The following is a 14,932-nucleotide window of genomic DNA, read 5'->3' on the forward strand; positions in this document are numbered from 1 at the left end:
GCCGACATATTCCGCAGCACTTTACATTTCAGAGGGGATTTGTACAGACAATAGACATTACAGCATAACAATAATCACATACAGTAGATTATAACAGATACCAAGAGGAGTGAGGGCCCTGCTCGCAAGCTTACAGTCTATGAGGAAAGAGGTAGACACGAAAGGTGGGTGGTAACAGTTGCTCTGATTGTATGGACCAGCCATAATGTTAAGTGTGTAACAGTACAGACACAGAGGGCTAATGGAGGCATAAAGCATGTGGGAACGTGATGCTGGGAACCTGGTTATGGTAAAACTTTTGGCTGTGCCACACAGGGATAGGTTAGGTTAATGTGTTGGGGTGGTAGGCCAGTCTGAATAAATGCGTTTTCAGGGCACGCTTAAAATTGTGGGGATTGGGGACTAATCGTATTGACCTGGGAAGTGCATTCCAAAGAATTGGCGCGGCACGTGTAAAGTCTTGGAGACGGGAGTGGGAGGTTCTGATTATTGAGGATGCTAACCTCAGGTCATCAGCAGAACGGAGGGCGCGGGTAGGGTGGTATACTGAAACAAGGGAGGAGATGTAGGGTGGTGCTGAGCCATGGAGCGCTTTGTGGGTGAGGGTAATAAGTTTATACTGAATTCTGGAGTGGATGGGTAGCCAGTGTAATGACTGGCACAAGGTAGAGGCATCGGTGTAACGATTGGCGAGGAATATGATCCTGGCTGCAGCATTCAAGACAGATTGGAGAGGGGAGAGTTTGGTAAGAGGGAGACCGATTAGAAGAGAGTTACAATAGTTGAGACGAGAATGAATAAGAGAAACAGTAAGAGTTTTTGCAGAGTCAAAAGTAAGAAAAGGTCGAATTCTAGAAATGTTTTTGAGGTGCAGATGACAAGAGCGAGCCAGTGATCGAATGTGGGGGGCAAAGGAAAGCTCGGAATCAAGTATGACCCCAAGACAGCGGGCATGTTCCTGGGGAGTAATAGTGGAACCACACACAGAAATAGCAATGTCGGGTATAGGTACATTAGTAGAGGGAGGAAACACCAGGAGTTCAGTCTTTGACAGGTTCAGTTTCAGATATAGTGAGGACATGATATTAGACACAGCGTATAGACAATCGCCAGTGTTTTCTAGAAAGGCTGGCGTGATGTCAGGAGAAGAAGCATATAATTGGGTGTCATCAGCATAGAGATGGTACTGGAAACCAAATCTACTGATTGTTTGACCAATAGGGGCAGTGTACAAGGAGAAGAGGAGGGGGCCTAGAACCGATCCTTGAGGAACCCCAACAGTAAGGGGAAGGTGAGAGGAGGAGGAACCGGCAAAAGAAACAGTAAAGGAGCGGTCGTGAAGCTCAACTCCCAGACCTACTGCCAGTTTCTGGAAGATATCTTCTTCAAGCAGTGGTACAGGAAGAAGTCAGTATCGTTAAAAAAAAACACGATTTTCATGCACGACAATGCTCCATCACATGCATCCAAATACTCCACTGCGTGGCTGGCCAGTAAAGGTCTAAAAGAAGAAAAAATAATGACATGGCCCCCTTGTTCACCTGATCTGAACCCCATAGAGAACCTGTGGTCCCTCATAAAATGTGAGATCTACAGGGAGTGAAAACAGTACACCTCTCTGAACAGTGTCTGGGAGGCTGTGGTGGCTGCGGCACATTGCAATGTTGATTGTAAACAGATCAAGCAACTGACAGAATCTATGGATGGAAGGAAGGTGAGTGTCATCGTAAAGAAAGGTAGCTATATTGGGCACTGATTTTTTTTGTTTATTTTTGAATGTCAGAAATGTTTATTTCTAAATTTTGTGTTGTTATATTGGTTTACCTGATCAAAATAAACAAGTGAGATGGGTAGATATTTGGTTTTTATTAAGTTGCCTAATAATTCTGCACAGTAATAGTTACCTGCACAAACAGATATCCTCCTAAAATAGCCAAATCTAAAAAAAAAACACTCCAACTTTCAAAAATATTAAGCTGGGTTGATTGAGAACATAGTTGTTGTTCAATAATAAAAATGATCCTCTCAAGTACAACTTGCCTAATAATTCTGCACGCAGTGTATGTTATAAACCGGGGGGGGGGTGCGAGGAGTGAGCAAGGGGCTGGATGTTGTAATACGGGGGTGAGGGGCCAGATGTTGTAATAAGGGAGTGAGGGGCTGGATGTTATACACTGGGAAACGAGAGGCTGGATGTTATACACCAGGGGCGAGGGGCCTGATGTTATACATCGGGGAGCGAGGGGTCGGATGTCATACACCGGGGAGTGAGGGGCCGGATGTTATACACTGGGGGTGACGGGGTCGGATGTTATACACTTGGGACGAGAGGCCAGATGTTTTACACTGGGAAGCTTGGGGATGGATGATATACACTTGGGACGAGAGGCCAGATGTTTTACACTGGGGAGCTTGGGCATGGATGATATACACGGAGGGCTGACGGGAGTCCGGATATTATACACCAGGGAGTGAAGAGCAGATGTTATGGAGCACCAGCCAGGGCAGTGGGGATATTCGGTACCGGGCCGCATCTTAAAGGAATGTGTCACTGCAGCGGTGACCCGGTCCGTGGCCCTGGGCGTCCAATAAAAGGGGGATATTTACAAGGGATAAGAGTTTTTAAAGTTTGTAATAAAGTGTTTGTGACGCCACCTGTGGTTTCTGGCCACTGGTGACCAGCGCTGCAGTGCAGATCCTCTGGGACTGGTGGTGCAGCAGAGTTGGTATAGCTCTCCACAGGCAGAGCTTAGTCCTAGGGCAGATGTAGGATGTAGAAGATGGTAATGTTGGTAGATGTAGCAGTGCTGAGTGGGTGTTCAGTGATGATAGATGTAGCAGAGTTGGATAGGTGATACAGGAATAATTAGAGGACACAGCTGGTTGCAGTTCCAAAGCTTTACTCACAGTTCTGGCTGCAGCACAGATACCCGCTTGGTGCCATGTCCTCCAGGTGACGGGTCCAGCAAACTCCCAGGTAGATCAGGATACACCTTCCCAGAACTCCCTTCAGTGTGTGCATTTCCTGGCCGTTTTACTGTGTTGGTTTATCACCTCTCCTACCCAACACCTCACAGTCAGTGTCCCAGGCCAGCAGCCTTGTTGTGTGACGTCCTCTCTGCGTTCCCTTGCTCCTCTATGGCTGCCTTTCCGGCGAAGATAACTATGGCTTGTGGCTGCAGCACCTAAAGGTGCCTCTGCCTCCGGCTTGCTAGTTGAGTCTGATGATCTCTCCACTAGGCTAGGGGGCCAGTACTCCACTGTGACCTGGTCTCTGCACTACTGAATCGGGCCCCATGGGTGGTATCCGCACTTCCCGTGCCCCTGAGACCCATTCTACTCCTCTCTGGGAGCTTCTTTCTGTCTCCTTCCTTCTGCAGCTCCTCCTGACAGGGAGCTGCTTCACCACAGTCTGTTTACTTTCTCTTCATGTTCTGCCTCACTCTGCACTGTTCTTCCGCTCTCCTTCTGTTACACCCCACCCACCTCCCAACACCCTTTCCTACCCAGCAGGGCTGCCAGTGAGAAGGAACAGAACGCTGCTGTGTGATATGTGCCGGGATGTAGGTGTTGGAGTCCTGTGGGGTGCTCCCTCCTTACCTGACAGTAGGGTACCACACCTCTGGGTGAGGTGCAGTACCTCTGTGGTGACTGCACCCTCAGGGGCACCACAGTTATATACTGGGGGGGTGAGGGGCCAGATGTTATACACGGGGACTGACGAGGATTTGGATGTTATACACTGGGGGCGAGGGGCTGGATGTTATGCACTGGGAAGCAAGGGGCCAGATGTCATACATCGGGGAGTGTGGGGCAGATGTTATACACCGGAAGCAGGGGTCGAATGTTATTCACCGAGAAGTGAAGGTCCGGATGTTATGCACTGGGGGAGTGAGGAGCCGGATGTTATACACCAGGGAGCGAGGGGCCGGATGTTATGCACCAGAAGTACTGGGGCCAGATTTTATACCCTGGGGGTGAGGGGCTGGATGCTATACACTCAGTCTGCTTATCTGGATGAAGATGCGTCCTAGCACACCCCGCAGGAAACCTTCAGGCAGCGTTGCCTTTTGGATGGAAACAATTTTTTATTCTGGTCAATTGCTGGTGAGATCCGCCTGTGATGAGTGATTCTTGGTCTTGATACCAGAAATAACAGCGGAGCCATTGTACGCCGGTGACGTCAGTTCAGGCCGATTCCAGCTGAGCTTTGATGTCTAAATATATTGAAGTGTAAAGTGCCCTCAAACTACCTGTTCCCGTTCCCAATTTCAGAGATCAAAGCCTCAACACCCAACTAACAGCGACAACGTCACCAGGGAGAGATGTGATGGCCTCCACCGCCCATGGGGAATCCGAAACGGAAATAATGATCCATTTACACAAATTATGACCAAATTATGACTGCGTAAGTAACGACGAAGCCGAAATTTCAGGAAATCCATGTATTATAGAAGTAATCATCATATATCAGAGCGCATTATAGGAGTGATCAGACCCAGAGAAGATCGAGTCCCACGGTGACATTCAAATAAAATGTATAGAAAATGTAAAAAAAATGCAAAAAAAGGGAAAAAATATCTTTTCCCTTTATCTATTACATCAAAAAAATTATTGAAAATTTATATTAAAAAAGCCACATAATTGGAATTGCAAGATCCTTAATAATACAGCCGATAACAATATCTTGTAATTTTCAAAATAAAGAATAAAAATAAAGGTTTGCACAATAAAAAGAGTAAAAATTCCACGTAGCTCATGAATTTTGCTCAAAATAAAAAATGCTCTTTATTTTTTTGTTTTATTTTTTTTTTTGTGCCTTCTTTAGAGCCAACAGTTTCATGTTCCGCCGAAGTATTGAAAAATTTGTCCAAAAAAAATTCAGGTAAATGTTAAAAGGATTCAGAGTTCATTTGCGCAAATATTATTTAAAAAAGTAGCAATTGCCGCAAATCTCTTGAAAGCAAAAAATACGCCCATATAAAAATAAAAGTCAACACATGCAAAATAGAGTTAAAAAAAGTGCAAATTAAAAGAATTTGGAGCAAAACAAAAACAGGCAAAGAAAAAAGTAAAAAAAAAAAGAGTCACAATTGCAATAATGAATCCGGCCTTTTATTTATAACTAAAATGTAATTTATTAATTAAAAAAAAAAAGCCTCCTCGTCAGAAAAATTAAATTTTTCAGGCAATTATAAAAATAATTAAAAAAAATTGCTCAACAATTTTGGCAAGAATGGGCGTCTATCTAATATATATAGGAATCTGGATAGATGATGTCATATCATAGATAAAAATGGATTGGGCATGTTGCATTTTAACACCTGATCCTTTGAGATCCTTTCAACTTATTCCACTTTCCCAATTGAGAATTTATGCATGCTCATTCAAATTGAGCATCCATGTATATGAGGAAGTCTGGAGGAATGACAGCATTGACCCAAGTCCTTTAGAAGGTGTATGGCACGCCATGTATGCAAAAGCGTGAGATCTTTCCACTAATGTATAAGACAGGAAAACAAATCCCACCTGTCCCCCGGCCGCTCTTGTGATCTATTATACTCCTCGGTATTATTGTATGCATTCATTTTATCTCATCCGAGTCACGGATAAATCCATCCCGGTGATTTTCAGAACAGACGGCTCCAATTCAATTCCAGCTTAGCATTAACATTTACTTACAAAGCAGTATATAAAAAATGACTCATCTGCGACTGTGGACATAAACTTCAACACGTTCCATGGTTATTTCTCCTTTTTATGTACCAAATGCTTAAAGGGGATTTGTCACTTGGTCAAAAGTGGCCAGTTTTTGTTCTGATTTTATTCCCGCTGTTCACCTGAGTATTCCGTTTTTTTTTTGTTTTCTTGAAATCCGTCATAAGGTTCCAGAGATATTGGCCTTTTAATTCAGTCATTTCTATGGTTTTTACAAAAGAGGTGTGGCTCACAGGATAATTATATGTGGAGCAGTTTAAAGACACGCCCCTATAGAATCCTGTGAGCCACGCCCTCTTTGTAAATTAAACAAAAATGAGCACTAAATAAAAAGACCCATATCTCTGGATCCACATGACTGATTGAAAAAAAAAGAAAAATGGAAGAATAAGCAGGTATAAAATAGAAGCAAAAAGTGGCCACTAGAGATGGGCAAACCCGATCAGTAAAGTTCGGTGTCCGTTCAGACCCCAGCTGTGAGTTTTGCCTGGCTGAGTAATCCACGCTGGCTTTTTTAAAAAAAATTATTTATTTACAGAGCAGGAGCAGCTGAAGAATACTCCTATCCGCCGCTCCTGATCTTACTGTTATTAGCGGCAACAAATGGTGGTTGTTGGCAGCAGTAGTCCCATCAGCTGACATCAATGACCAGAGGTAAACATTATACCTCCGATCACAGCTGTGCACTCACGCTGTCTTTTGACAGCGTGGGAACCGCGGCTCTCTGACTGGCGGGGATGACTTACCATGCACATGACAGCGTGACAAACACTGGATGTTTGGGCCCCCCACTCAAGGGAATGGATTCCCGGGTCCGGGTTTGGGTACTGTTCTGGTACCCGAACCTGAACTTTTTGTAACTGTTCGACCAAACCCGCCGGACCCGAACATCCAGGTGTCCGCCCATCTCTAGTGGCCACTTTTGACCTGTTGACAGGTATCCTTTAACATTCATCTTTTTGGTTAGGCCTTGTTTGGTAGGGGAATCCTTCGACATTTGGCTTTTCACAAAGTGTCTCTCTTTTTGAACCCTTAGTGATCAGTTGTGATCTGTAGGGAAACCTGGCTGTAAGTGTTCAATTTTCCTGTAGATCCCCCACAGGAGAGATGCGGTATTACAGCAATGCCCATTTAAATGGAATATCTGTATAATATGGACAGGTCAGGTCCTCCACAGCGAGAGATGTAACCTCTCCCTACTCTGTACAATTCATGATTATCCTGGACAGATGACCCTCGTAATTATCCTCATAGTTTTCAAGATCAATTAATGGAAACCTAATAATAATTAGGATAATAATGTGATAATAACCTAGACGTCACTTCGAGCATTGATAGCCATATTTAGACTTACAGAACCCAATGAAAATTTCAGCTCAAGTTACCATTTATAGACGGGAAAAAGAGAGCTTGAAAATCATGACATACAGGATTAGTTTTTCATGACGTCTTCCTCTCGGGTCAGCTGCTTTAGAAAACTCAATTTCCCAACACTCTACCAGAATATTCTCTAATAATCCAAGTAAGATCTATTTGTCAGTGTGAACAGCAGCTATAACGAGCATTTCTTGCCCTGGAGGACTCGACAAGTCCATACATTAAACATCCAGTTCCTGGATTTAAATGAGAGCTGTGTAATACTTCCTTTCTCCAGCGGTGGCACTGCAGGGAAATTAAACACTTGCTTCTGATTCCCCACACAGTCGATCGCTTTGATCGTCGTATTTAAAGGGGAATTTTCTACAAAAAATTTTTTTTTTAAATCTGATAGTTTAGAAATTATGATGATTTGGAATCCATAATTTATAGGACTGCTCATATTTCACATTTCACTACAATTTTCCAGGTGATCCTATATAAGTTCCTAATTTTCACAAGGGAAGAGAAAGTCTGGTAGTGGTCAGTGCAAAATTCCGGGGCGTCTGTGTCAGGACGTCAATCACTTTCTATGGTTAAATATTAATTTGAGCAAATATTTCAGGTCAGTGAGTCACCAATGAAACAATCGGCGTAAGAGTGCGTGAGGCGTCTGCTACAATATGGGTATAATGTCTGATCATTGATGGCTGTCTGCCCACTTTAGTTTTTCTCCCTCTCCTTGGTGCCAATGACGAAGGTCATTAAATTTAAGGGGGTGTCCATAGTCTGTTATTTGTGTAAGGGTAGTTGAGAAGAAAGCAATGGAGTCAAACTAAGTCTAAAATAGTTGCCAAAGTTACAAACTTTCACATATCTCCAGCAAGTTACGAACCCCAAGGATGAAAAACACACCGAAAGTAGCTCCTGCTCTGGAGGACCTGACATGGCTATGCTTTACATAAACAGTGCATTGATTTAGAAGAAAATTGTGTAATACCTCATTTCACCTGCGGAGGTGCTGCAGGTGAATACAATTTCTGCTGATTTTTGATGGGAAAGAAAATTACATTGTACCCTGGGGCTTTATGGTGCATTGTGGTTAAAGGGGAGGAAAATTTTACAATCGTCTAAGGCTTAAAGGTAGAGCAGCTCCATGCAGTCGTACATCACCAAACACCATGTCGAGCGTCGGATGGAGTGGTGAAAAGCCATCACCACTGGACCCTGGAGGAAATGTGTTCTGCATAGTGACGGATCACACTTCTCTATATGGCGTCTGATGGACGAATCTGGGTTTGGTGAAAGCCAGGAGAACGTTACCTACCTGACTGCATTGTGCCCCCTGTAATGCTATAGGCTTGTTTTTCAGGGGTCAGCCTTGGGCCCTCATTTCCAGTAACAATGGAAAGTAAAGCTTCCAGTTTTGTGGCAATAATTTGGGGAAGGTCCTTTCCTGTTCCACATGACTGTGTCGAGTGCACAAGGTCCATAAAAACACGGTTGGGGAGAGTTTGGTGGCAGAACATGACATCAACCCCATCCAACACCTAAAATGGAGATTGTGATCCCGGCCTCTCCCCAACATCAGATTTTGACCTCACAGATTCTCTACTGGATGAAGGGGCAAAATTTCACATAGACGCCTCCAAAATCTTGTAGAAATCCTCCCCAGAAGAGCAGGAGATGTTATATGTAGATATTAATGTTTATGGATGTAGGATGTGAGGTCAGTAAAGCTCCAGGAGGTGGGATGGAGGGGGCACATACTTATCCATTAATATTCTGATAGTCGGGCACAGTAAGCTGTAATCTGGAGCATAAGACTTTGGATGTTTAGATATGGCTTCTGAGAATTCTGAATGCTTGATAACCCCTCATTAGCGCTTCCCTCCATTATTACGGCACCGGATGACCCGGTGTTAGCCACTGTGGACGGCGGGCCGCTCGCTCTCAGGCCATTAGCGGAGCGGCGGTGCTGAAGTGTCTGACCCGTCTCCTTGCCCTATGTATAATGAAGCTTTTGCCGTGAGATATCAGCCGCCGGCACAGAGCGGCTCTCGCTCCTCCGCTGAAATCACAATCTGCCCCCAGCTGGTGGATTGCGCACTTCACGGCCACAAACATCACGCTGCTAGCTTTTTTTTTTGCAATCGCAGAGAAAGCTTTGTCTGAAAATCCCTCCGAGGATTAAAGTCTGTGTCTGTACGACCGCTTTCTGCTGATTTGTCAGTTCGGTCATTTCAGATGACTAAATAAAAGAAATGAGAAATACAAAAATTCTCAACTCTGCATCCAACATAGAACAATCCATCTCCAAACATTAGAATTTACAACCAGCATCAGTCCCACCCATTGTGGCACTTTTGTTTTTATTATTTCTGTATCAAAAACCTAATTAAAATTTCAAATTAGAAATCTTGCAATTTTCACACTGCCCACTAGGGCTTTTATTACACTTACACTTTTCAGCAGTCTCATTATCATCACAGACAGGCTTTCAACTGCAGGTAACACCTCTATACACATATATATTAGCAATGGACTCAGATATTATCTTTTGCATTGACTCATTTAATGAGGGTGTGCTAAGGACATTGTGAAGGAAGGAGGAGGAGGTGAGCTGTGACATCGCCGATTGAGATTGGTGGATTGTGTGTTATCAGGTGTGTATGGAGATGTTATCAGCCATTGTAATCCTGCCTCTCATGTCACAGCTGATCTTTTCCTTCTTTCATAATGACCTTTGCACACGCTCATTAGAGGCTTCAAGAAAAAAGATAGGGGAGGAGTCTGTTCATTGTTGCTAATGTACATGTGCATTTCCTGAAAACAATAAATTAGCGTCTAAATCTGCACCAGTGGCCGATGTGAAGATGGCAAGATCTCTATTTTCTATTTTTGAGCAAAGATCAGGTATCATGGACACATACAGTATAATACCAGCCAGGTGTGCACAAGACCTAATGAGTGGGCAATGGATGTCACATCAGCAACTGCTGATTTATAAGTGAGATGGGCTGGATAACCCCTTTAAGCTGCTCATACACTTTAGACAGCTGTCTGAAGAATGTTTCTATGACATTGATTGGCTTTTCGGGAGTTATATGACTTTTCGGGCAGTGGCTTATCTATGTTTTTTTTTTACATTTGGGCACTTTTTTTTACAACAACCGAACAATTTGTTAAACTGCTATGAAAGGTGAGCTACATCATCTTCTCAGTAACCAAGGATCTAAACCAGGTCAGTGCAGCACAGAGCGACAGTCTCCTGCATAGCAGCTAGAAATTCCTGTGACCATTTCAACCTACATAACTACATGCATTCAAATGGTGGTCACCCAGACAGGAAGTCAAGTCATTTCTGGGCAACGTGAATCTCAAGACTCTGAAGAACACAATGAGAAGGCGTTACATGAATAAAGAAGCAGGGGGAATAACTGATTTGCATAATTAAACTATATGATGTATGCGCAGTTATTATATAGTTTAGGCTTTTTAAAGGGTAAGCCTGATAATCAGCTGATTACTGGTCATTTATTATCGTATAATAGATAGCCAGGCCTAGTCTGACCTTCTTCTGTGGCTTCTAGAGGGGATCTGTCCTCACCAAATACTCCATATTTTCACTCCCTGTTTTGTGACTTTTGTTGTTTCTACTTCCTGTTTTGTGGATCCGGTAAAGTCCACTTCCTGTTTTGCAAATTTTCGAGTTTCTAATTCTTGTGAATCTGGTAGATGATTCCACTTCCTGTTTTGACAGTTTTTACTTCCTATTTTTTTTAAATCTTGGAGTTTCTACTTCCTGTTTTGTGAATCTGGGAATTTCTACTTCATTTTTCGTTAATCTTAATGGTTTCCACTTCCTGTTCTGTGCACATGGTAGCTTTCACTTCATGCTTTATGAATTAGAAAATTTCTACCGTACTTCTTGTTTTGTGAATCTAACGTGAATTTTCTACTTTTTAGTTTCTGACTCTGGTGGATTCCTCTTCCTATTTTGTAAATCTAGGAGAGTCTACTCTTGTTTTGTGAATCTTGGAACTTCTACTTCCCATTTTTTTGAATCTTAAGAGTTCCTACTTACTGTTTTGTGAATCTGGTATGTTTCACTTCCTATTTTGGGAATTCCTACTTCCTATTATATAAATCTTTGAGTTCCCATTTCTTGTTTTGTGAATCGGGTAGATTTTTCTTTTTGTTTTGGGTGTTTATACTTTTTTGTCTAATCTGGGTATTTCTGTTACGTTAATCTAGTGGTTTCACTTCCTGTTTTGGAAATTTCTACTTCCTATTTTGTAAATCTTAGGAGTTCCTATTGTTCTATGAATCAGGTAGATTTTGTTTTCTATTTTGGGGGAGTTTATACTTTTTGTTTTGGGAATCTGGGTATTCCTGTTACGTTAATCTAGTGGCTTCTACTTCCTGTTTTGTGAATTTGGTAGGTTTCACTTCCTGTTTTGCGTATTGAGGAATTTCTACTTCTGGTTTTGTGAACCTAGTGTAATTTCTTTCTTTTTTTATGTTGTGTGTCTGGTAGATTCATTTTCCTATTGTGTGCATCTAACATTTTCTACTCATGCTTTTTTAACCTTGAAGATTCTACTTCCTGTTTTGCGAATCTGATAATTCCTACTTCCTGTTTTGTGAATCTGGTACTTTTCACTTTCCGTTTTGAGAGTTTCTACTTCCTATATTTGGAATCTTGGCGTTCTTACTATCTGTTCTCGAAAACTGATAGATTCCACTTTCTGTTTTGTAAATCTAGAAGATCCATCACCATATGTATTCACTCATTTCTTATACCGAGACATTCATTAACCAAAACTGATTCAGAAATTCATCATACATTTAATTGGAATCCCCCAAAATTTAGAAATCAAGGCTCAATGGAAACCTAAATCCCATAGAAGGCCCAAAGTAAAAAGAAAACACGAAACAAAAAAGTAAGGTAATCATACAAGGCTTTGCCGCCCAACATCCATGGTGTATCCTGAAGATTTGGCACAACCTCTTCCGAAATCAATGAAAATTCCTTCAGAGTCAGAGTCTATGGATTCTAAAATCTGGTCAACAATGGTCTCTGGACTGGAAGATGGGGCAGGAATCATGGTAGAGTCTCTGGACAAGTCCTCACGGGAGCTCTGGCTGTGGTACAGTCCTTGTTGAGGTTCACTGTTGTTGTGCATTGATGGAAACTGTCCGTTGCCCATGGCAGTAAGCTCCAGCTCACCCGTGGGTTGTGGTTTGGTGGTGGACATTGAGAGCTTGGAGCTAGAATCCAGGATGGTGGTCAGGTTGGTCAGGTTGGAGTATCCCTGCATTTCGAGAAGTGAAGTCATCTCAGATACTGAGTGTCTTCTGATTCCAGTCCCATTGTTTGACAGGTTTTCCATTTCATACTCCGCCACCGGTGTCAGCAATGGATTGTTGTAGCTCTTGGATCTCACTACTGGATTTTTCGTGATCATCTCACCAGATTTGGGACAACGTCTGAATATGCGTTTTTCTGTGAAGATCATACAACATCAAATGGTCAATTCTACAACCACATGAGAACTTGTGAAAACAATTTCTCACTCATGGACAGGATGGGATCGGTGGGGGTCTGATTGATGGGACCTGCACTGATCGGCAGACTGGAGAATATTAATCCCCGCCACGGAACTTTTGGCCAATAAAACAAATTGGAGAAGCAGGTCGGGATCAACGCTTCATTCATTCGCTTTGGTGCCGGAACAATCTGAGAGCAGCGCTCGACATTCCTCATAGGGAGAGATTGGAGCAATGATTGCCCCATTCTGCCAATTGGTATGACTCTCAGTGGTCGGACCCCCACCGATATACAACTTATTAACTAGCTATTGAATTGGTGATTACGTATTTTCACCAGACATTCCAATTTCATATAGTTTTAATTAAAAATGTCCAACTGTTCTCTGTATACAGCTCCTAGGCTATGTGCCTCCAAGGTTCAACAGTCTGATCCTGAAGTCATATACTACTCCATCTTCCTACAAACACTTTAACCATTTTATATAGTCATATACATCAAGTCATATAGGTCTACACAGGAGCTGTATACACAAAATGGTAGAGGAGTTGCTTCACTTTTTTATTTTTATTTAGATACATTGCGGAAAAAAGTGTGTGTGTGTGTGTGTGTATATATATATATATTAGATAGTGGCCCGATTCTAACGCATCGGGTATTCTAGAATATATGAATATATATGCAGTTTATTTTTGAAGACTTAATAATAATGCAATAATGCACCCCCAATCCTGATATGTATGGTTCTCTCACCCCCCAATCCTGATATGCATGGTCCCCTCACCCCCCAATCCTGATATGCATGGTCCTCTCACCCCCCAATCCTGGTATGCATGGTCCTCTTACCCCCCTTTCAGGGTATGCATGGTCCCCTCACCCCCCAATCCTGGTATGCATGGTCCTCTCACCCCCCAATCCTGATGCATGGTCCCCTCACCCCCCCTATCCTGGTATGCATGATCCCCTCATCCCCCTTTCTTGGTATGCATGGTCCCCTCACCCCCCTTTGCTGGTACGCATGCTCCTCTCACCTCCCAATCCTGGTATGCATGGTCTGCTAACCCCCCTTTCCTGATATGCATGGTCCCCTCACCCCCCAATCCTGGTATGCATGGTCCTCTCACCCCCCAATCCTGATGCATGGTCCCCTCACCCCCCTATCCTAGTATGCATGGTCCCCTCATCCTCCTTTCTTGGTATGCATGGTCCCCTCACCCCCCTTTGCTGGTATGCATGCTCCTCTCACCCCCCAATCCTGGTATGCATGGTCTGCTCACCCCCCTTTTCTGATATGCATGGTCCCCTCACCCCCCAATCCTGGTATGCATGGTCCTCTTATCCTCCTTTTGGGGTATGGATGGTCCCCTCACCCCCCAGTCCTGGTATGCATGGTTCCCTCACCCCCCTTTCTTGGTATGCATGGTCCCCTCACCCCCCAATCCTGGTATGCATGGTCCCCTCACCCCCCTTTCCGTGTAGCCGTGACCAATCAGCAACGCGGCCCTGTAGCCACGACCAATCACTGCCGCGGCCCTGTACAAAAATAATATTAAAAAGTAAAAAAAGTTATTCTCACCTTCCGATGGCCTCCTGTCTTCTTTCCACGCGCCCGGCCTCGTGTTCCCAGTAATGCTTTGCGGCTTAGACCGCTGATGACGTCGGTCTTCTTTCTCGCTCTCGTGAGAGTGACATCATCAGCGGTCTTTTTTACAGATTAAGGCCTGCGCCTGCCGCTGATTGGTCGTGGCCGCCAGGCCGCGACCAATCAGCGGCAGGCGCAGCTTACCGTTACAAACAGCTGCGCCTGTCACTGATTGGTTGCGGCCTGGCGGCCGCGACCAATCAGCTACCCGCGATTTCGATTACAGACTGCCACGATAAGGCGTTTATATATATAGATATATACTAGCTGAAGAGCCCGGCGCTGCCCGGGCATAGTAACTAACTGTGGTTAGTTATAGCAAATTATAATTATCCTCCATCCCATAGTCCCATGCCCATATACCCATCATACATATTCATCTCATAGTCCCATGCCCATATACCCATCACACATCATTCATCTCATAGTCCCATGCCCATACACCCATCACACATCCTCCATCCCATAGTCCCGTGCCCATATACCCATCATACATATCCACCATCCTATAGTCCCGTGCCCATATACCCATCACACATCCTCCATCCCATAGTCCCGTGCCCATATACCCATCATACATATCCTCCATCCCATAGTCCCATCCCTATATACCCATCATACATATCCTCCATCCTATAGTCCCGTGCCCATATACACATCAT

The 14,932-nt window shown here is 43.7% G+C and overlaps 1 protein-coding gene across 8 annotated transcripts in view; it reads right to left on the reverse strand.

Moving 5' to 3' along the window:
- ARHGAP8 (Rho GTPase activating protein 8) overlaps positions 1–14,932 on the reverse strand; it is a 160,842-nt gene that overhangs the window by 59,042 nt on the left and 86,868 nt on the right. For 7 of the 8 annotated variants that reach the window (XM_073567682.1, XM_073567681.1, XM_073567678.1 and 4 more), the window contains one exon: positions 11,906–12,583. The exons of the other annotated variant lie outside the window; for it this stretch is intronic. In XM_073567682.1, coding sequence (XP_073423783.1) covers positions 12,030–12,583 — 554 coding nt within the window. In that variant the 3' untranslated portion in view covers positions 11,906–12,029. Of the gene's footprint in view, positions 1–11,905; positions 12,584–14,932 lie in introns of those variants that run through there. 8 annotated transcript variants of the gene reach the window in all.

Source organism: Dendrobates tinctorius, unplaced genomic scaffold (assembly GCF_039654945.1).
Source record: "Dendrobates tinctorius isolate UK_male_01 unplaced genomic scaffold, ASM3965494v1 ptg000020l, whole genome shotgun sequence".
Classification (NCBI taxonomy): Eukaryota; Metazoa; Chordata; class Amphibia; order Anura; family Dendrobatidae; genus Dendrobates; species Dendrobates tinctorius.